Here is a 21,967-nt window from a genome sequence, read left to right on the forward strand (position 1 = left end):
AAAAAATCGGCGTGAGATACCTCAGAGGAGAAAGCAACAGGAGGATAATACTCTCAAGCTTTTTATTTTATCTTTTCTCATTTACAGTTCAATCCCATTTGTCTGTGTTTTATGGAAATTATTCTGTATGTCTGTATTTCCAGTACTTAGAAAGAAGAGGTCACTAAGAATCATAAGATTCTTCAATGTTTCTCCAAATACACTTTTTTAATTGACTTGATAGAAGGAGATTTGGGAAATCAGGTGTTAGTAAATGTACTATGTACAACAGATTAATCAAAATTTTCCTCTGTTAAAGGCTTTATGTTCTGACTTCTAAAGTCTCTGCAATTGATATGCAAATACCAAGGACCCCTGTTGAAACTGGATAAAAACCGTAAACTTTTGTTTCACATTGAGAAAGTACAGTCTTTCTCTAGATCTTGAATTTCATGAGAAACACTTTTTGGTCTTAACACCATCAGAATGTGAAAGCCTAAGCATAGCCACGTGTTGCTGGTCTTTGGGTAAAACTTGTAATACACGATTTTGAACAAACATAGTGCAAGAATTGAAAAGATGTCATTAAAACATTAATTTCCAGTTGTGGATTTTACTTCATGAGAAGCTACCTGGTTCCCAAGAGAATTGAAAATTAGACCTCTATTTGTATGCCAAACTACAGATCAGAGAGCCTGGTTTTACAGAGTATATTTTCCCTTAAATCCAGTTGCAAATGCCTGTTTGTGGAAGACTGGCACCTCTGCGAATGGAGCTACTGGAGCCATGGGAAGTTTTAGCCAAGCACAGAGAAGTACTGTAGTAGGCTTTGGCTCAGCTGGTGTTGACTGAGAACTGCATAATGAAGCCTTTTTGGGGTTTTATATTCAAAATTTTATTGCTTTTTTTTGCATCATTGTTACTTCTTTTCTGGTGAATAATAAAGTCTGCTTAATGCTTGTCTCCATTTCATGGTACTATAGGATGCTTCAGAAAATACTAATGTCTGGCACAAATTTTCTTGGAAAATGCAGCCTCCTGATTTCATGGTAGCTACTGACATTAAATTGTTCTTGTAAAAGTAAAAACATGGATAATACTATAATGTCAGGAATTCTCTTACTTTTTTAAAACCACGGCTGTTATTCATAACACCTATAAAGGGTTGCCCGTTATCCCTGGTATACCTTATTTCCCTTGTGGGACAAGTAAGCTATTTTTGGCTTCATAGCTGGGGAAGACTGAGCAGAAAGCAATTATATAAACTAATGTACCCTATGTAAGATCGCCCGGGAGGTCTTAGCTATCAATCTGAAATCACCTTGACTCTTGCTAGTTAAAACTTCCCTTAGCATTTTCCACAGGGAGTATGCTAAGAACAGAGTGCTGAAGTACATGCTCAGCCTTGTTTGCAAGGCTGTTCCTACAAGCTTCCTACCATGTTACGATATGTCCTTCAGAGCTCTCTTAAAGACAGCAACAACAACAACAAAAAAAAAAGCCAAACAAGCCCTTCTCTTTGATGATTTCATGGCTTTTGTTTCTTCCTCAGAGAAGATCAAGTCTGGAGTTTCTCTGACTTCGTCTGAAATTGTAGGCATGATCAATTTGTTTAAGAAACCTTGTAAGTACTTGACTGATGGAGCACATGATGTCCTGTCATTTGAAAGCTCACTGTTAAGTTTTTGTGGCTTAGTCTGGAATACTTTCAGCGGGGAGCTGGCTGAGGGGAAAATGTGCTGTGCTTCTTGTTTTTAAGTGAGAGCTGCTGCTAATGTGTGTGCTGCTTTTGTCCATTTTTATGGCAATCAGAATAAACAGCGTATGTGTGAAGCTCAGTCAAATCCAAAACAAAGAGATTATTCTGGTTTATGTTTTTGCAGGTAATTCCTTGTGGCATTACTAGGAGTTACCTGTTCAACTGTGGGAAACTTGATTCCCCCAGTTTGTGTTATGTCAGACGCTGCGCTTTACCATGCTATTTGAAATGACCCTTTTACCTGATGAAAGTTTAGAATTTATGGATTTAAATTTGGAAGTAAATAGAAAAGTACATGTTTACTTAGGGTCATCTGGATTATTTTTCAAAATTGTCAAAAAGTTTGCCATTTTAAAGCTTTCTATGGTAATTCTAATCTTGACAGGTTTTCATATGATAATTCTCAATTATCTTTCACTTGCATTGATACTAAGTTATATGATTTCACTTTATTACATTGGGTTTGCACAGATTCTTCGAAAAATTTAGAATTTATTTGACTTAAATGATGTGAGTGGACTGAAGCAGTGTTAAGTTTGTACTTATGTGTAAATAGCAAGCATGCTGTCAAGCAATGGTGTTGGATTCGTGTGGTGATGTCCTGTTCACCTCTTTGTTGGTGAAGTTTGGGGGTAGGGGGAGATGAGGGAGGAGAGCCCGGCCAAAGCATGTATAAGACGACCTATTTTTGACGTGAGATGATGGTTAGCATTGTAACATGACTACAGTTTTAGTCTGTTTTCAGATTTCCCCATTATATACCTAGTGTCTCTGTTTCCATTGGGTGGCATGATTTTCCACGTGAGCTTGTGGTACTGAAAAGGTATTAAGAGGGGAAAAGGCTCTGACTTGATTCACCAAGTGCCCTTCAGAACATGAAGTCCCCCTGTCACCCTGTCACTGACAGTCAGGTCAAATGCTCTCCCAGGGAAAGAAAGGAGAGAGGAAGGAATGTAAAAAAGCCTTTACTTTTCAACAAGTTATTTAGTCAGCTCTAATTATGGATTTAAATGATGGAAGTAGTAAGAAGACTTACTTTGCATTTACTATTGAGGAATTCATGTGGGAAGAAGAGACACAAATGTTTGAAATACCTGACTAGCTCTCTGTTGTCATCTGTTAATAATTCACACGGCCCTTTCATTTGTATTTTGTTGAGAAAAAGAGAGTAGGCTTGACATATAAAGAAGCTCTTAACTTCCTTTGTGAAGCAGTGGGAGTACAGCGTGTCCATTCAGTACAAAGAAAAGAATTTACTTGTGTGAAGTTTTCAGATTTATTTAGTTTTCTTTCTGTATGCTTCACCAGTGGCACTGTGGGAAGGAAACTCTGTTTCTCATGTGACTTTTACACTTGTCTTAGCTATCATTAGTTAAGCCATAACTGAGCAGAAAATTCCAGGCCCAGACTTTCCCAGAATTTGGTGCCTGCTTTTGTAGAAAACCATTTGTTCTACAATTACCACCAAATAAAAGGGTGCATCCCTGTCTTGCCTTATACTGGGTTTTAGGGTCAATCCCTGTATGGTACTATGGTAAAGACTTAAAAATCCCCAGCAGATAGTTGTAGGGGATGAGTGATTTATTGTCGTGTGAGACTTCTCTGAAAGCTGCTGTTCTAGGAAATCTTTGCCTATGACCACTTTTCCTGTGGCCCCTTTGCTTTCAGTCCTTTTCTGTCCTAGTATGTGCAGCGGTTTCTGAACTCTCTCCCCCTCAGCAAACTTTCCCTGGGTAAAGAGCAAATTTTGAAAATATTATGCTATTAAAATCTTATTTGGGATATTTGTTTCTGATTCCTTTCGAAGGATACGATTTACAAAGAGATAAGTATGACTGACTTACCTTGATTCTGCATAAGTATTAGCAGAACTCTAAAAGATGAGAACATGAATATGGATGATTTATATATCCATGAGCACTCTACATGGGATAGCAATGCTTTCTATACGTAGAACATGAAATTTTAATTGCCCATGGGTGGAGACAGACACTAATTGTCTAATCCAGTCATTTATTGTGAAGGCATTCATTATTTTTGTCCTTTAAGATTACTTTCAGAAAAGTTGGGAAAAAAATGTTGACCCCATGGGTCAAGACTGAATTTCAAATTACTCCTTTGCTTCTTGAGCAGACTGGCTGCTGTTGGAAATGCAACACTCAGCTATATGGAATTCTTGTCTGTACCAACTTTGCCATGCCTGCATTCATTTTTCCTAATTATTAAACAACTTGCACTTAATGAGTTGCAATTAATTAGTACCTTTTGCTTTGTTACACATACAAAATTATACTCCGGTAAAATGCTTCATGAACTAACTAGACATCTCAACCCATCTGACTTCTGTCCTCTTGTTTACTGGTTTCTTATTAGATAGTGAGATTAAAATCTTGTCTCCTTACTCCGAAGATGCAATCTCTTCATATTCTGCTTCTCCCATGACAGAAGAAATTTAATTCTTATTCTGGAATGCTGTTTCCCTAAATGAAGTGTCCTCTTTAACCTATGGAGCAGAGTGCCTGTCCCATTTCGCAACATAGCCTAAAGCAGGGATGACCAGCTGCTCTGTGGCTGCACTTGCCCCAGCTAACAACTCGAGTGCTGGAGGATAATGAGTGGCTGACTCTGGAGAGGGTGCTTGGGGTATCCTGAAGAGCAGGTACAAACAAACCTTACCAGTCTGATGGCATGGTCCAGGAGGGCAGGGCAGAGAAACCAGTTCTTTACAATGAGGTCAGGTCGTCAGAACTTACTAGTTACGGCTTGGAGCCCATTCCAGCAGAGGAGAGCAAAATCCTGCAAGGCTGCTCTGCCCTTGCCCATCAGAACCTCAGGGGGCTTCCAGCCACCTTGCTTTCCCCTGCTGTGTGTCTTGGAACAAAAACTATTTTCAGTTAAAAACAAACAAACAAACAAACAAACAAACAAAAAACACCTCTCCCTCTTCAGTTTGGGCTGGTTCTGCTAGAGGCCAGCTAATGCTGGTGATGGCTCTGCATATATTCCCCAGCATGGAGGATTTTGGAGCTGCTGCTTAAGATCCTGCCATGCTGTGTTTCCACCATGGCTGCAGAAGGGTGATGCTGTCTTTCAGAGAGTTTGTTTCTTGGGGGCTCTGAGGTCTGTTCTATAGACAGTTTTTCTTGCAGATGTTTTAATTAAACAAGCATTTGATATTACAAGGAAGTAACACAGATTGCTACATCTTCTGATCCTTCCTGAGTTGTAAGGTCTTGCACGCATTTTAAGAGCCACCCTTTCTGCCCTCTTCCTTGGCCCTGGGTAATTTCACATGCTTTGGTTAAGAGGCTTTTGGCCTCCTCCACAGTGATGTGCAGTGCATGTGGTGTCCATGCAGCAGTGGGCTGCCACAGTGGGGAGGCTTGCAGCTAGGTAGCAGTTCCCCAGATGTACACATCACCAAGGCACCTCAGGGATGAACAGTTACAGATAGATAATCTATTTCAGCTCCTATCCAGTGCCTCCTTCCACTTTGTGCTGAAAAAAATGAGAAAACCACTTCCATCTGCTTTTGGAAGAACTTAGTAAAAATATTAATGTATTTTTAAAAGCCTTTGCTACAAAGTAGTGAAATCTCACTGCTCTCTTATTTTCCCTAGTTTGATTACGTGATTATCCAGATACTATCAGGATTGCATTACCATTACAGAAGCTTTAGGATACCACGTGGGTGATGGGTTATGCCCTTATAGGAATCAGTTAGCCAAAACCAAGTACGTATTTGAACACATTTTAGTCACATGCTTGACTGTTGTGTCCAAACTGGCGCCTTCCAAGTGAGCAGCAACTTCCCTCCCATTAATGAATATGTATATATATAATGCCAGATAGCTGTATGCATTCTGTCCAGGTGGGGTTTTTTTCCAGATTCATCAGTGACCTGCTCATCTTCATTTAGCATCAGTAAACCAGTGAATTCTCAGGTGGTACAGCAGATTAGTTGTCATCAGATAATTTTCAGTTTACAGTCTGAAACACTTAAACTCATTATCTGTTTGTATGTGTTGAGTTTAAACTCAACATTAACTGTGACTAAATCAGATCAAATTGCATTTGTTCAGAGTAATGTTTTCTGCAAACACATTATGAATAATCTATATCCTGTGATACAGATAGAGACATACGTGATAAATTAAGCCAGACTGAAAAAAAGAGAATATTTGGAGACTCTCCTATTTTGTTCTAATATTGTGTGGTTATTCATTTTATGGTTTGGCTCCAAACAATCCACGGCAGAAAAGCAGGAAAAAGAAAAGGGGGGAATGTGGTTTTTCTTGTAATTGAGACATACCCTTTGACAGAAAATTCCTGGAGAAGATGCTGCTCTGCATCGCCACAGTGCTCTGTATTTCTGCTGCACAACTGGCATCTTTCTTCCGTGTAATATGTAAGACTTAGTCTTAAAAAGTGAAGAAGAGGGGGTAAAGGGGTGGGAGAAGCCTAAGCTTAACTTGTACACTGTGTGAAGTTACCCTCATATAACTGAGAGTGCTGTCATTTCGTATACCTAAATTAAATGGTTCTTTCCTCTGACTGTCCTGGGTGGGTGTTAGTGCACATATGGCTTTTGGACTTTAGCTCAGCTGTTTAAAGAAGTATCAAGATTAGCGCAGTCATTTAAAGCATCAGGATTTTTCCGACAATGTAGAAGAAAACCTGGTATGAGGATCTGGGGATCTGATAGAGGGCCAACATGGAGCACTGGAATGATTATTCTCTTCATCTAGGACTTTTAGCTGTGAGTGTTAGTTTATGCCCTCTCTATGCCCACAGGGCAAAGCAACAGCTATGTTGGTTTCCATACTCATATTCGACAAATCTTTCAGAAACTTTCATGTGAGGAAAGTTTCAAGAAGTACCACCTGGATTTGCTTTCAGATGCTTTGCAGTATTTCAGCATCAAAATGTGTCAATGAGAGAGATGTGGGCATCTCTTGAGGCCACTGGTCACATAATGGAAACTGATTATTTTTGTAAACTTTTATTTCAGCTTGTTTATTGTATTTGTACTGTTACTGTTCTTTCAAGCTTGCATGTGCTGCTGTAACACTAGGTGTTGCTTTAGAGAGATGGAAAAATACTGCTTCAGCTGAATGCTTGTAGTCTAGATGGGAATACATTTAAAACAAACAAATAAGGTTAACACTTGATGAATGTTTTACCTCTCTCCTCTGCTCCCAGCCCGGTCCCAAATCTGCTCTCTGCAATTTCTTTTACAGCAAGTGCTCTTGAATCTTGATTTTACAAGTGGAGGAATGGTATCAGGTGTGTTTATGCAAGGTGTCAAGAAGCCTATGATGTCAGAGGAGCAGCTAAGGAAGGGAGCTAAATATAGTTTGGTCAGCATGGGCTTCCCCTGACTCTCATTGTGAGCTTCCCTTAACTGGACAGGCAGGGCACCAATTCCTGTACCAAGCTGCTTGCAGGGATCCAAAATGTGCCTCAGCACCCAGAAAATCGAGTGTTCAGAGCTGCTGAAATGGACTTCCACTTCCATCCTTGCTTGACGAACAGATCCTGGCACTAGTCAGTACCAGGAGAGGAATTCCTCTTCCTTGCTCTTGCTATTGTGTATTGGAACAGCTGGAGGGCACCTGATCTGCCAGAAGGCACCCCGTACAAGTGATATTTTCTGGAATGATGTTGCATCGTGAGATCTAGCATTTGTCTGGTCCCTTGGGTGTCAGGGCTGCTGTAGCTCCTCAGAGTACAACAGACACAGCTTCTGCTTCCACTGTCCTTCCAAGGTTTACAAACTGCACACTTGAATAATTTTCACTCTAGGGTCCATCTTGATATCATATCCTGCAATCTACAATGCATTAATTTCCCTGGGTGGTAGTTACATTTAACCATCCTCACTAGCACAAAAGATCTTGTGCTTTGCCTGGCCACCTGAGTCCCCTCCGTTCTGTTTCATTCTGGGACATAGTACACAGTAAATAAATTCCAATGTGGGCAGGTGATGTTGTAGAGAAAGCAGCATCTCCTTTCTCAGCAAAGTTTAATCATGCCCAGCTTGTGTGGCTAAATTTGATGTATTTCCCCAGTTTATTGGTGATAATGCTTTGTAATCTCTGCTCAGTGAGATGGTGTATGATGAGCATGATCAGTCACATCCTGGCCTGGCAAATCCTTGCCTGGAAGCAAAACAACATGAAAATAGGGAATAGATTTTTTTCTTTTTGTTCCAACTGCCTAAAGAAAACATGTTTTAAAAGGAAATGTCTGGTTTTTCTAGTTCAGGGATAGAAAGAGTTGTTCTTTTGTGAAAAGGCCATTTTATATTTGAATTATTTTAGATATTTTTTAAATGTTTAAGTTTATAAATGCTTGAGTGTCATCTCTTTATGGGTGCTTCTCTTCTTTTTAATTTTGCTTCTTCACGAGTAATTAATTTTATTCTAGCATCATAAAATAGAACAGGAGGAAATTTCACTTAGCATCACTGTAGTAGCTTGGGTTTTTTTGTATTTTGATATTACAAAGCTTGTAAAGAACCCTTTCTTTATATTTCTATTTGTATTAGAAATCTTACTTGGTTGGCATTTAAAATAGCACTGCTTCTATTTATTAGTGTTGTGTGTTTGTATACTCAGTGCTGGCCAAGTAAATGTGATGGTAAAATACATCTATTTGAATATTCTATTAAGTGAATATTGTTAGTTCTCAAAGATTAGAAGAAAAATATTCCAAATTTTTTATCTCTTAGATACCTCTGAGGAGGTCTAAACTGAAAAATTTTATAAGATTTCACTGAATTTTCCAGTCACTTGAGGCCATTCTTGGACACTCACCAGTCACAACAACTAAAAAAGCCATTTTTATCTGCTGGTTTTCTCCAGTTATTGGCTGTTATTGTTCTGAGCAGGATACTGCCTTGAAAGTGTTCCTTACATTACTAGTTTCAATGCTTGCAGCTGCTTTATGTTGCAGTATCTATGTCCTTACTGGTTTCAGGTGGTCTTAGGCAGCAAAAGCAGAAATAATATATCTGATTTTGCACCATGACATGAAATTTTTATCCAATAATATTTCTTTTATGTGACATTCAAGAGCGATTTTATTCTGTGTCAAAATGACTCAGCAATGTATTAATTTGTTGTTTCCACTATAAAAGAAGGAAAAAAATCCAAATCCCAATATAAAATATATTGGATGTACCTGCCTGCTTACAGCCTTGATTTATTAGCACCTAGTGATTTATTAGTAAGTTGGCTCTCTATCCCCTTTCTTGGATAGTAACCCCTACCAGTCCCAGGAGACCCTTCCATAGGATGACATTTCATTTTTGTAGCAGCACCACACTGCTGGTTTATAATTATCCTGTGATCAGCTAATGTGGCCAGATGTCTGTCTTCTTGCACATTTCTAGCTGGTCTGTGCCAAGTTATTAGAAAGAAGAATGTTTGAGCAATGTGCCCTAAACAGATGAGTTTGTACACAGTACTGCAGCATTGCCTCTCATTTCTGTTATCCCAGTCCTCTAGCCATCCAGTCCTTCTGGCATGGCACTCTGACTCTCCTTTGAGGTCAGGATACTTCTCAGGTTTGTCTTATCAATGGAATTCAGCAGCATGCTGTTAGCACTTCTGCCTTATCGCTGAGGAGGTTTGGTCTATGAGTTTCACGCTTACTTCATGAAAATTAACATTTTCTATGGTAAGCCAATAGTTTCTGTGAGGATGAAATGCTCCTTCTCTCACTGATGGAAAACTGGAAATGGTATGGATCCAAAAGTGTTGAGCAGTGCAATACAGGACTTATCCTAGGGCTGCAGGGGCAGGAAAAACTTCATGAGACACAATCCCCTGCAAGAATGATCTTAGAAATAGTGATTTGAGTGTAGGATCCTGGTCTGTCAGCAGCTTGTACCAGCCTTGAGGAGGTATAAATGACCGCCAGCAGCTGGGGAGGGGCAGTGGGGAGCTGTTTGTCCAGCGCAGGTTTTACTCCTTGGACTTTGGACTGTTCTGTGGCAGGGCCTCAGGGAAGTCGCTTTGCCTTTGAGAGGTTTATCTTTTCATATGCAGCGTGGCCAGGATAGGTTTTAAATGCTTTCAAGCTGGAATTGTCCCATGTAAGAAATTGTTCTGCTAAGGGAATCCCATGTTTTACATTTTTTTCTCTCTGAGAAGGAAATAATAACCCAACATCCCTTTACTGCATTTACCTCAGGTGTTTAATGCAGCTCTGGAAACCTCAGATAAAACCCAGCATACCAAAAGGGTCTCACATCAATAATAACTTGAGTTAATAATTCTTGACCTAGTAATTTTCTCCTTTCTGTTACATAATGGATGAATGTTTTGTTGGCGAACCAGAAGCTATTGTGGTCCATTCCTTTCGAAAAGTCTCACATGCATCACTGAGCCAGGAGCTATAATAAGCTGGTTTTATCTTATTGCATATGTTCTGCAATGCAGCCCGGCACCTCAGTAACATATATCCCATTCGCTTAACCCTTCTGCAGATGCCCTTTTATGTATGAACTCTGCTACCTGTTGTCACTGTGCTCAGGATGTGTATCCCAAGTTGTTTTAAACCCCCTGGCTACTCACTGTGTAACCTGTAATTGGGGCTTTCCCTTGGAAAAGTTTACACTGATCTTCTCATACTGTCTTCCCTGCTGGGAATCCCTGCTATCCCCGGCCTACTTCACACATTCCCAAAGTGACCTACCTGCTCTAAGTTTGATTATGTTTTTTGGAGGGCAGTGTCTTTTCCATCCCAAAGGTGCTGCCCAAAGATAGATTAAGGCAACAGGATGTCAATGTTATTCTGACTTCAAGGACCACTCATTGTGATACTTGCTAAAAATAGAAGGCACAGAAATACAGAGATTGACTAGGAAGACTTTAATTTATAGATGGGGAAAAGAGGAAAATAGGAGCTCAACAGTGAAGGGAGGTAAGGCTCTCACCAGAGTAAATGAGACTCTGCAACTAAAGAATTAGTCTCAGAGGAGAGAGGACCAGTATTTACTCAGCTCTGGTTCTTCTGTTGTCATCTAAAATGTCATCTAAACATTTTTAAAGTGTTCTTTACTCCTGCTCTCCATCTGTATTTGTTTCTTGCTTGTAAAGACCACTGAGGCAAATCTCATGCAGTGGAGGTTAAATACTTTAAATTGCCTTTAAGTGAATTACATAAGTTTTTACTTTCCCTATTACTTCCTTGTATCAAGAGAAGTGTTGAAGTAGCTGTTTCCCTGCTTTGGATGATAAAGTATATTAGATGGGTTTTGAACATTAATAGACTCTATTATGATGATTCACACGTGTCTCCAAACAGCTGACTATCTCAGCTACATATGGTTTCTGGGGAGGATACAGTCTTTGGGAGAAAGAAAAATCAAAAACAAGCTTTTGTTTATGGAAATATTTTTGCTTCTGCAGGTGGCAAGGGAAAACAGATGTTTCTGGAAAATAAGATTTGGTTTTGCTGTGTTATGGATACTTTAGGTAGTATTACTAGTTTATATCAGGTAATCCAAGAATACCTCATCCTCTCTGTGGGACAAGGTTTGCAAGAAATAGTATCTCTGTAAGATCACTTGATACTCTTGGAAAAACAAGCAAGCATTGGCATGCTATTTTTCCTTTTCTTTGCCTATGTGTTTCGTTAGACTACTGTGGCCACTCCAGTTTGACACCTTTGATCCCTCTCAATATTGTTTTCATTTAGTGTTTCTCAGGTATTGATTTGATGTCAGGTCATATTATCTCATCTCATCTCATCTCTGTCAGCATGAGACTATTGCATACTATCTGCTTTATGAGTTTTATGTGCCATCACTAAATGTCTCACACAGTTGAACTCATTGCTGAGAAGTTACATTATTCAATCTGAATGCCAGTCTTTTTTTATGTCAATCTTTATTCCCTGTATTTTCTCTTAAATGTTTCTTTGGGCTCTTTGGTGTTTGTTCCTGCTTTGTATATCTGGACTGCATTCATCTATCAACCCCAGCTTTCTTTTTAGCTACATATAGAAGAGAGGGCAGTGGACTGAGGGCAGGTCATGAAAGCAGAAAATCTCCAGAAACCAATTTTCCCTGTGAAATCAGATGAGCTACAGTAGGTATGGAAGCTCACACCTATTTTGAAACATGAGAACATGTTTAAGTGGAGCAGAGGCTACTCTGTGATCCCAAACAATTTGTTTCCCTTTCCTGAAGGAGTGGAAACACCTCTCCAGGGAGTGCTGCAAATTTATATCAGTAACGAGCATCTCTGGGGACTTGCAGAAATTATTGTACTGAATCGTCTAGTGGGTGGGAAAGCTGGAGGCAAGTGTCAATCCTGGTTTGCACAGTGAAGCTCTATGCCCTGTGAGAACAGACTAGGCAAGGAGGAGGGAAGAGTGGCTTTTTGATGGGGACCTGAAAAGCAAACAAGTTTGTGCAGATGCATGGTCAACCCGGAGCTCGGCAGGGCACTGCTTATTGTAGTGGATACATCCAATGTTATTTTAAAAAGAGCATCAATAAGAAATACCATTAGCTTAAAATCAAGGTGGGTTTTTTTACTGGTATTGTGTTTCATAACAGCCTTTTTCTGTTGTAGAGATGTAATTAGAGATGTCAATCAACTTACCCTCTTAATATCTTTTAGTTCCCTTTTTTGCCTTGGCTGCTTTATTGAGCCTGCAGAGCAGTAACCCACCTGCCCTCTGTCCACACAGTTCTTAATGATGTGTGCACATGGATGTTCATTCCCTAAATTCATTATAGAAATTTCTATTCAATTTAATAATTCATATTCTCATTAATCTAGCTTATTGCACCATATTTTGTAGCCATTAAATTCACTAACAAGGAACACATTCTTTTGGAGACAGGCCCTGTGCAATATCTCAGTTTAGGAGAAGTGTTATAAACAGATGTGGCATCTCATATAATGAGCAATAAAGTCTGTGAAATCTTTGCAAACCCCATTTCAAATGTGGGGCTTGAAAAATCCTGGCCACAGTAACTTCAAATTGACACTGTGAATCCTGGTTTTATTTGTTTTTCACCTCAACAGTCATCTTCCTACTCACCAGCTGATGCATGTGTTTGGTCAGCTCTGCTTTAAGAGGTCTCACCTTGTAGGCTTCCTCACCCACACTACTGTGAGTGCCCTCATCACTGCAGCAAATAGGCAAAACAAGGAACCAACACCTTGTTAAATATTTAGGTGTCTTTTCTATGATTACATGAGTCTTTTTGTATCTCATGTGAAGCTTGCTTTGCTTGAAAATTATTTTTCAGGTATTTCCAGTGACATTAGCATCTTCTCTATCCCATCTATTGGCATAACCTCACCCCTGCATTGCTCCTGTTTTTTGGGATACACTGCTCACTCTCTTTCCAGTCATTTAAATTTCTTCCCTCTATAATCATGGTAGTTAAATCTTTGTTTGACCTGTGCTTGTGTTGAGGACTCTGTGCTTGTTTTGATGGGATGGATGAGGGAAGAATTAAGCCTAGGAATCCCAATGGATTTGCGTGACATTTGAGCAGTTTAACAGCAAGATATCTTATGGGGAATTTTCAGCTGGCACATTGATAAGACTTTGCCAGCTGGAGTCCAAAGGCTGTGACTGATTTACTGGCAGTAAAGCCCATTGCACCCGCTTTCATCTTTCTTGGAGAGCATGAAAGAGAGAGTGTGAGAGGAGAAGCTGCTCCCCTCTGCCACTGGGAGTGGAGGGACCATGTGCTGCCTTCATGATGCCGATGCTCTCCGTTTTAATTGGCTCTATGTTAGGCACCGTGTGTCTTTGTGCATCAGATAAATTATATGACAGGTTAAAGATTATTCTAATCTGCTCTGCTGCTCTTCTGATAGCTGAGATGGCAGCGCCTACCATATGTGCTCTGTTATTCCAGCTAGTGTGTCCAAACTTGTTTATCTGTCGCCTTCACACCTTATGTTATTCTGTGATTCAAAACTGATTTACTGTTAACTGTTTACAGTGATTTGAACAAGATAGACTTGTCAAACAGACAGGAAAAAGATTTAATTACTAATTTCCCTTGGTCTCCTGGGGCTGGATCTGTAGGATTCCCATTCAAGCGATTAAGGAGAGAAGCAAATGGCCCATATTATTTCCTGGCACTCCCAGCAATTGTCCTTGTTGCAAGTTGACAGCACTGGGTGTCATAACCTTCAGCCTTTCCTATCCCATTTTTTCTCTCAGCGTTAGAGATGAATGGAAGGGAGGAGTTGTGTTTGAGCATTAGAGATTCAAAAGGCTTTTGTGCAGGGCATTGTCTGTTGCATTGCTGATGTTTGGATTCCTTTTTGTACTTGTTTTACTGAAGCATTTTACCCTATAGGTGATATCATCCCATATCTTCCCCCGTAAAATCTTGTGAAAAATTTACTTAAACAGACTTTGTCGTAGGGGTCAGGCATTCCTTCCTTAGATACCTGGAAGGGCAGGCTGCTGGCAGGATGGGGGACAGCGTGTGCAGCCTGTGCAGGGAAGGGTGTTCATTGGTTTTGGAATGAGTCATAAAGCCTAATTTAAAGAATTCACGCTTAGTAATGCGACAACTATGATGATGGGGTATGCAGCAGAAACAGCTAAGGGACATGGTAAATCACATAGAGAAAAGCAGATCTTGACTGGAGATAGGAGTGTTGGCTTTCACCCATTTTGATGAAATGAAAGCTGTGTTGACCTGTTATATTTGTTCAACACCTAGATTCATAGTTGGTGAATCAGTACAGTAGATTTAAAGTCAATGAGGCGATTTACAGTTATATCTGAAGACCTCCAAAAGAGGAGGGGACAGGGCTAATGGGGAGGAATGACATGGTGAGAACCTTTTTTTAAAAATGCTGTAGTTTAATTGATTTGTGCAGTAAATTACATTAACCAGCGGAAATGGCATGACAGTCTTCCCTTTCAAAGAAGGCGGAGGAAACAGGTAAGGGGGGAACTGTGGACACATAACTCTTTCCCCCAGTGTTGTGTCCAATACTGATGCTTTCTCTTCTGTATGCTCTACCATTTGATTTATGGGGGTTTGCAGTCAGTTTCTGAGGCGTGTGAAGGGTTGGAGCAGCTCTGGCCAAGAGCAATAATTTCTCTCTTTCTCTGCATGACTGCCTGCCTGTCTGTTAGGGGCTTCATGTAAGAATATATTTCTCTAAACTCAGAATTGAGCAGCAAAAAATTGGTCTGGCTGGAGATCTGAGTTGGTCAGCTTATGGAAAGCAAAGCTGGGAGACAGGTTGAGTAAACTCTCGTAGCCCTTTTTCTTCTACCCTGGTAAAACTGCTGCTTCAGCACTTGTTGTTTTTCTTGTCTGCTCACTGTGGGTCTGTGATTCTGAACCAAAAAATTCTAATGCTGTGCCTGAATTTGAGGTTCATAATTCAGCTTTCTATTTTTATGCTGCTACTGGGGTGCCTTGTTGTCTTAACCAAGTTGCACAAATGCTGTGTATCTTGACTGCCCGAGGTGAGGAGTTATGTCTGGGTGAGCTTTTCAGGGATCTTTAAAGGAAATGCAGAATTACTATTTGTTACATCTTTGACTTTATAATGTCAGTCTGGGTGTCCTACTTCATCCATAATCAGGTACAGATAGATTAACTTTGTGTAAGTTTGATCTCACCTCAAGTTCAACTCAGGCTCCCTGGCACCATGCTAGTTTGGAAACTACTTACCACAGGAAGTAGGCAGATCACAATGTGCTTGAGCACATTTTCTTTCTCTGAATACTCTGAGGCTATGCCTCCAGCAATTACAAAGGGGTGTTACCCAGATTTGGCTTTGCCATGCTCAGGTACAGCAGAGTGGAGTGTAAAACCTAATGTGGAATTGAAGAGTGCTATTGCATTACATAAGATTTTCCAGGTTTCATGGTCAGATGTTCCTACAGGGGTCTCCATATACTTTCCAACCAAACCTTTGCTTTCTGTTGAGCCACAGCCCATAGGAAGAGTGGAGTATGCTGAGGCAGTGTGTATGCAAATAGACTGTGAGAAAAGCACATACAGGAATTTAAATAGCTTATGAAAATATTTGTCACCAGTACAAAATGATGTTTCTGAAATTATATTATAACAGGAGGCTGAGACTTGGGTTTTCTTTAAAACAAAACAAAACAAACAAACAACCCCCCAAAAAAAACCAAAACAAACAAACAAAAAACAACAACAAAAAAACCCCCCAAAACCCAAAAACCCCCACCAAAATCACTAGCTTGTTCCAAGTAGAATCAGTGTAAAATTAAAGTGAAGCAGAAAAGAAATAAAACTCTTTTAAAAAGTTATTATGTTTCAGATATTCTTTGATGCATCCCAGCCCTGAGAAATTAACCTTTTCTTCACAGTGGCTAACAAGAAAATTATGGTACTTCTTTTTAATAGATGTGGGGATAGTGCCTGAAAGCTGCCTTTATTTTCTCCAGTCTTTTAAGTCTGGCTGAGTTTTTTATTTCTTGTTTCTGTCTTCATGTCTGTTTTGTGTTTTTGTTATGCTTTTTCAGTGTAGCTTTGAAAATTTCAATGTCTCAAGGAAGAAATGCTTGGTCAAATTTTGTCCTCAGTCACTTGGGGGAAAAAAGTCAGAGAAATGTATTAACTTTGCTGATATAAAGCTGGATGTTTATTGAAGTAACCTAGCAGCAAACCAACAGAACTTTATCCTGTTTTCTTTTTTCATATATAAATTGACTTGTCTAGTTATGAGGACACATAATTAAAACACAGCTAGTTGGTTTCAATTGCTTCTAATTCAAGGCAGAGGATCCAGCACCTTCCAAAGTGGGACGACCAAAGCAGTGCTTGTCTTTTGGTAAAATGCTCAAAACTGTGGTGTAAAGCCTAAAAATGAGGTGCACTGTTACATTCTGGCTTTGCAAAATTATCCCTTCTGTTCATCGAAATGTTCGGCTGTGCTGACACCCCCAAGCAGATCCTCAAACCCAAGAACAGATGTTTTAGTGCTCTTTCCTTTGCTTTGTCAATATGACGCGTCAACAGCAAGTTGCAGCCCGGCATTTACATCTCAAGTGCTGGGCTGCTCCGGGCTGGTGACTTGCTCTTTGACCTCATTCCTCCTTTGAACCTTCTGCCGCGGCGTGTGCTCGCCAGCCGCGTCCCTCAGCCCCGCACCGCTCTCTCTTGTCATCCGCAGACAAGAAAAAGGCAGGCAAATTCCAGCCTTTCAAGAAGCTCTTCAGCAAGAGGAAGAAAAGAGAGCCTGCCTTAGACTGTGAGGAACCCAAGCTGAAGCCCAGCCACTCCTTCGGCAATATCTGCAACGGCACCTCCTCCGATGAAGAGCCAAGCAGTGGGCTGAGGTAAGTGCACATGCGTCTGCTGCCAGCCTGTGCACACACACCACTTGTTCTCCCTGCTTATAGTGGAATTAAATTTAAATTCTCCTTCTGCTAAACGGTAGCAATTTGTACTTTGCTTTTTTTGTGAAGTGGATGCATCGCTGTCCCTCCTCTGAACATGACACCTGCTGCTTTAGACTCCAAAGTGAGTACATATGCTGATTTGCAAAAAAGAATTCCCAGGGTGAAGCAGAAATAAATTTGAATCCAGCTCTGTGATTTAACAGAACTCCATGGTGAACCCTGAGCACAGGTATTAATGGTATGCATGCATTTTAAAAAGTGGGAAAAAAGAAACTTGAACTGGTATACTTTATTGCATATATTTCCCTGTAAGGTGGTATATTTGGGTCAGAACAGACACACCATTTTTCAGCCTATCCCATACAGTCTTTGCATTGTAATTGGGGTGAACAAATAGGCTGCTTTTATTCTGATCTGAATGTAGAGCAGAAGAAAAAAGGGAGCAGAGAGAAGCACCTGGAAATCAGATCATATTCCAGTGTCAACAGAGGATGACAGAAGGACAGTGTGAGAACTTTCTGTATGAATGATGGGAGAAAGAAACTGTACAGAGCTGACTAGTCAGCAATCTCTTACTGGGAACAGGAAAAAAAAAAAAACAAACCAAAACCCAAAAAACCAAAACCAACCAACCAAACCAACCCAAACCACAACAAACAAAAAACTCCCCACTGCAACAGCAACAAAACCCCAAGGCTGGATGCACAAAACTAATGGCGTCAGTAATACTTGTTTCACTTTCCAGCTGCTAGTCTTAGAGAGGTTAGCTGACTCCTGGTCAAAACCTACTGCTTTGGAAAAAAAGGGACTGTTAACAGTGGGAATGTGAATATCTGAATGTAACAAAACATCTGAGAGGATAAAAAACATGCCGAAATTTGTAGCAGAAAGATCACCCTGCACAGTATTTCCAGTGGTGCAAAATAATAGCTGTGAAAATGTGATTTTAAAAATTATTTATTTAGGGTTTTTTTAAGCTTTTGAGTTTTTTGTGCCATTCTGTGAAATTTTCTTTGAGTTCTAGATTTCCTTTTGGTTTCTGCAGTGCAATCTCATACACCTACTTTTGCCCAACCCAGCTTTTCAGAAAATCAATACTGAGCGTAGCCACAGTGTAGCTGGAGGTGTGGCTGACTGCTGTTGCATTGCATTACCTGAGTGCAGGATGCCAAGAGTCTGCAGGAGGTTTTAGTGCCTTTTCCCTCAAGAGCAAACTGAAGGGCGTCATCTCGCTATCAGGGGTTTCCCATTCCATATAACCAAAAATGCAGTGCTGCACCCAGAAACAAACAGTGATATGGGAGCTTGTCCCATTCCCCAGCAGTGACAGGAAGGTGTGGCCGACCCTGGTGAGACTGTTAAATGCTTGCATTTTTAAACATATTAATTTTTCTAATTAATAAAGGCATTAAATGTAAGCCTCTGGTAGAATCAGTGAGACTGCACGATTTAAATCACAGGGGATTAGCAAGGGTGAAGGGTTCCGTGCCTCATCCCAAGTGGAACATTTCTTTCTCCACCTGTGATTCCTGAGAGGTTCTGTTTTTAACTTGCTGGAAATACTAAGTCAAACCTCTGTTTTTCCTCTCAGGCTTTGTGGTGCAATGCGAGTGGGATTTGATGATAATTTTCAGTTTGCAGGTAGTGTTTGTCACACTACTCATCTTACAACAAGCATAGATGTTCAGTGCAGTGCATTAGATTGCTTTGGAGAGCTTAGTTTGGCTACCCCATTGTTTTCAGCGTGGATTCCATCCATTATGTTTTTTTGACCTTTAATTTCAAATGTTTGTGAATTGAATGAAGAGATAGGCTGAGTGAAATAATATACATAGTTGTTTACAAGTTGTCTAAAAGTAAATGCATTGCTATACCTTCCACTATTCCTATAGAAATAGACCAGAGCATATATAGATATCAATTAGTATATTTATATAAGCAAAAACCTAAATAGTTTTGTGAAACCATTTGCTTCAAAATCTTTAGGAAGGTAAAACAATCATGTATGTACAAAAGCTTCATAAAAGTTCCAATTTTGCAATAAGAGTTCAGGGATACTCCTATTCCCTTAATAGAACTATATTTCTTTTTCAGCCTGCAAAGCACATGAATTTGTTATCTGCGGATGTGTCTTGTGCACTTCTTGCTTTGTTTTGGGGAGAGGAGGTCGTTGTTTTGAACAGATATTAAGGGAGGAAGCAGCCTCCGGAAGGTAGAGACAAGCAAATGAATGAGTGTAGGCTAAAGAAGACATCTGTATTGCTTCCAAGACCTAAGCTAGTATTTCACTGAGTGCTGTATTGGCTTACAGGCCTGCTCACAGCTAGCGCTGGAATCTCTAATGGAGACTGCACTGACTGGGTGATGCAGACATCCCTGGAGCCATTTAGGTAATCTGCATATGGTGTAGATTGACTAGCTGAGTTGGAAGCAGCCTGAGAGATGTGCCTGTCCATCCGTCCTTACAGATACATCTTGGATTCATCAGATGCAAATAACTTGCTTGGTATCCTGATGTATGCACACTTCAGCCTATTTATTCATCCATGTTGTTTTGCAATACCCAGGTGGGAGGTATCCTACTGCAGTTTGTCTTGCTCTGCCTTGTGAAAGACTGGAATTCCTTTTTCCACTTTTATACTGCCCTTCTTGAGTTTACAAAGTTAAAACGGTATTCATTAACTTTATGTCCTAACCATAGGGGCTGGGAGATAGAAGTGCCTATTACAGGGAAGCTAAGCTATGTTTGTGGAGCTTCACTAAGATCTCCAGAAGCTTCTGTTCTGAGGCTGCGATTTGGCACTTTAAAAGATTTTATATTTGTCTAATTTGTCACAGTTGACATTAAGCAAGCATTGTGAGGACATACCTGAAAGTGCACCTGTGCAGTGCCCTACAAAAGTTTGCCATTCTGGCTTGATGTGCAGAGGCAGCAGGGAATTAAATTTCTCTTATTGGGGGTACAGTAGAGTGCTTTTCTTTAGGCTGAATGCAGTATTTCAAAGGACCTGGAATTAGACCTGTCAGGTCTTGAGGACTCGAGTGTGACAGCATTGATCCTCTTCCAACGAAAAGTCACTGAGTGAACTTCAGTCTCTTGACAGTGCCTCTCCATGAAACGGGACCCCTTTACTTGCGGCATTGAAGATATGAAACAATCTAGATCAATAGTAAAAAAGTGATCTGTCTGTCCAACTGGAGTTTCAAGGAGTTCCCAAAAAACCTTCTCTCTGTCACATCCAGTTTTCATACACTGGGCATTTTTTCTTCTGCTTGTTAGCCTTATTTCTGCAATTGGCATTTGTCACTTTAATAATTTCCTTTGTAAGTGGTTCATTTTGAGTTCCTTCTCGATTCCAGTGAGAGTGCCATGTTGCAGTAGTGCTTGGTGTCCACCTTCTTCATTGTATCAGAACTCAGATTTCAGCAAGTATCTCTTCAAGCCCAGCCAGAGAAAAGTAACATGTGGACACTGTAAGGCTTTTATAAACAAAGCAAGCTTGGCTTTTCCTGTCTTATGTCAGCTGACACGGATCCATGTGGAACAAGTTTCTTATTTATGGGTTATGAGGTGTGTTATGGGAACCAAGGATGTTACAGGACAGAAAAGGTTGTGGCAAAGAACAGCTTTGCCCTCTGCAGTTTTCCATTTGCATGGAGTTTTTTATAAGTTTCATTACAAATTTTTGTGGCATTACAGTTTTCTTCCTTTTTTGTAATCTATATTGCAGCTGAGTAGCGCAGAAATAGGAGCCACATCCACCTTAGAATGGCCATTTCTGATATGTACTCAGTGGCATGCGGTCAGAGCAGAGGAGTGGAGAAAGCCTTCCTGAAGTGGTTCCAGCTGCCTTGACAGAACATCAGATTAACATCATGCTCATTTTTTTTTTTGACCTTAGCTTTTCTTGACACCTCAACTCTCACTTTCCTCCCTTCTGTTACCAGCTTGCTTAAGTCTTTGTGCTCCAGAAGCTTTCTTCTCAGGTATGTGAGCTAGGACTTTTTCTTACTTGCTGCAATTTTATCACGTAGTAGAAATTTGCACTAAGGACCATCAGCTTGCCTTTTGTTTTTTCAGCTGCTGCTTGAGTGTAAAGATGCCTCATAATGTGTGCTGTGGTCTGTATATGATCCTGAGAGCTCTTCAGTAGGCCATGTCTCCACAAGTCCTCAGCATTTTATATTAGGTTGCACTCTGTTTCTCCTTTTTAACTTGTCTTTTGTCCTCGGCCTCGATTATGATTAGTTTCATTTTCACATCAGCAATCCTAGGACCTTTTTTACTCTGCTCTTCACTTCTTCCATCACATAAGCTGTCTTGCTTTAGTCTCTCTGGAAGGTTAGGCTGTCTTACTGTCCACTTGTCCTCTCCCTTGCCTTCCCTTTTGGATTTTTTCTTTGCACTCCCCCTCCCAATCATCATATACTTTATTTCCTTCCAGATTCTGCATGGCAACTACCATTTTCAGCAGCTGATAAGGACGAGGTCTAGGCTCCTGTACCATACAGAGTTGTCACCTTTAATACAACGTACTGTCTTATATCCTCTTCCTTTCCTTCCTTATCAGCTAAGTGCAGTCACTATATAACACTTATTCCTGCCAAGGCTAACTTAGACTTTTCACTTCTTTTTCTGACGTTTTGCCATACTTTAGAGCAGATTTTGCATAAACATATGCTGCTGTTTGACAGAATAGTGTCACATGTGATGGATTGCCAGGTCAAGTGTGAAAGCTGGACCACTTAGAGCCCTGTTCCTTCTGCTAATCTGCATGTTTCTTTGCTAACTGGTGAATGTCCACATCCTCAAGCTGCATTAGGGTTCACTTGCAGAAT

General features: G+C 40.3%; 1 protein-coding gene across 1 annotated transcript in view; it reads left to right on the top strand.

Moving 5' to 3' along the window:
* Positions 1-324: 324 nt before the first annotated feature.
* KIAA1211 (KIAA1211 ortholog) overlaps positions 325-21,967 on the top strand; it is a 55,018-nt gene continuing 33,375 nt past the window's right edge. Inside the window, exons 1-2 of the mRNA XM_027885541.1 lie at positions 325-1,603; positions 16,900-17,065. Coding sequence (XP_027741342.1) covers positions 1,375-1,603; positions 16,900-17,065 — 395 coding nt within the window. The 5' untranslated portion in view covers positions 325-1,374. The remainder of the gene's footprint in view (positions 1,604-16,899; positions 17,066-21,967) is intronic.

Source organism: Empidonax traillii, unplaced genomic scaffold, assembly GCF_003031625.1.
Source record: "Empidonax traillii isolate 1590-97213 ecotype Southwest subspecies unplaced genomic scaffold, ASM303162v1 scaffold167:size2001844, whole genome shotgun sequence".
Taxonomy (NCBI): domain Eukaryota; kingdom Metazoa; phylum Chordata; class Aves; order Passeriformes; family Tyrannidae; genus Empidonax; species Empidonax traillii.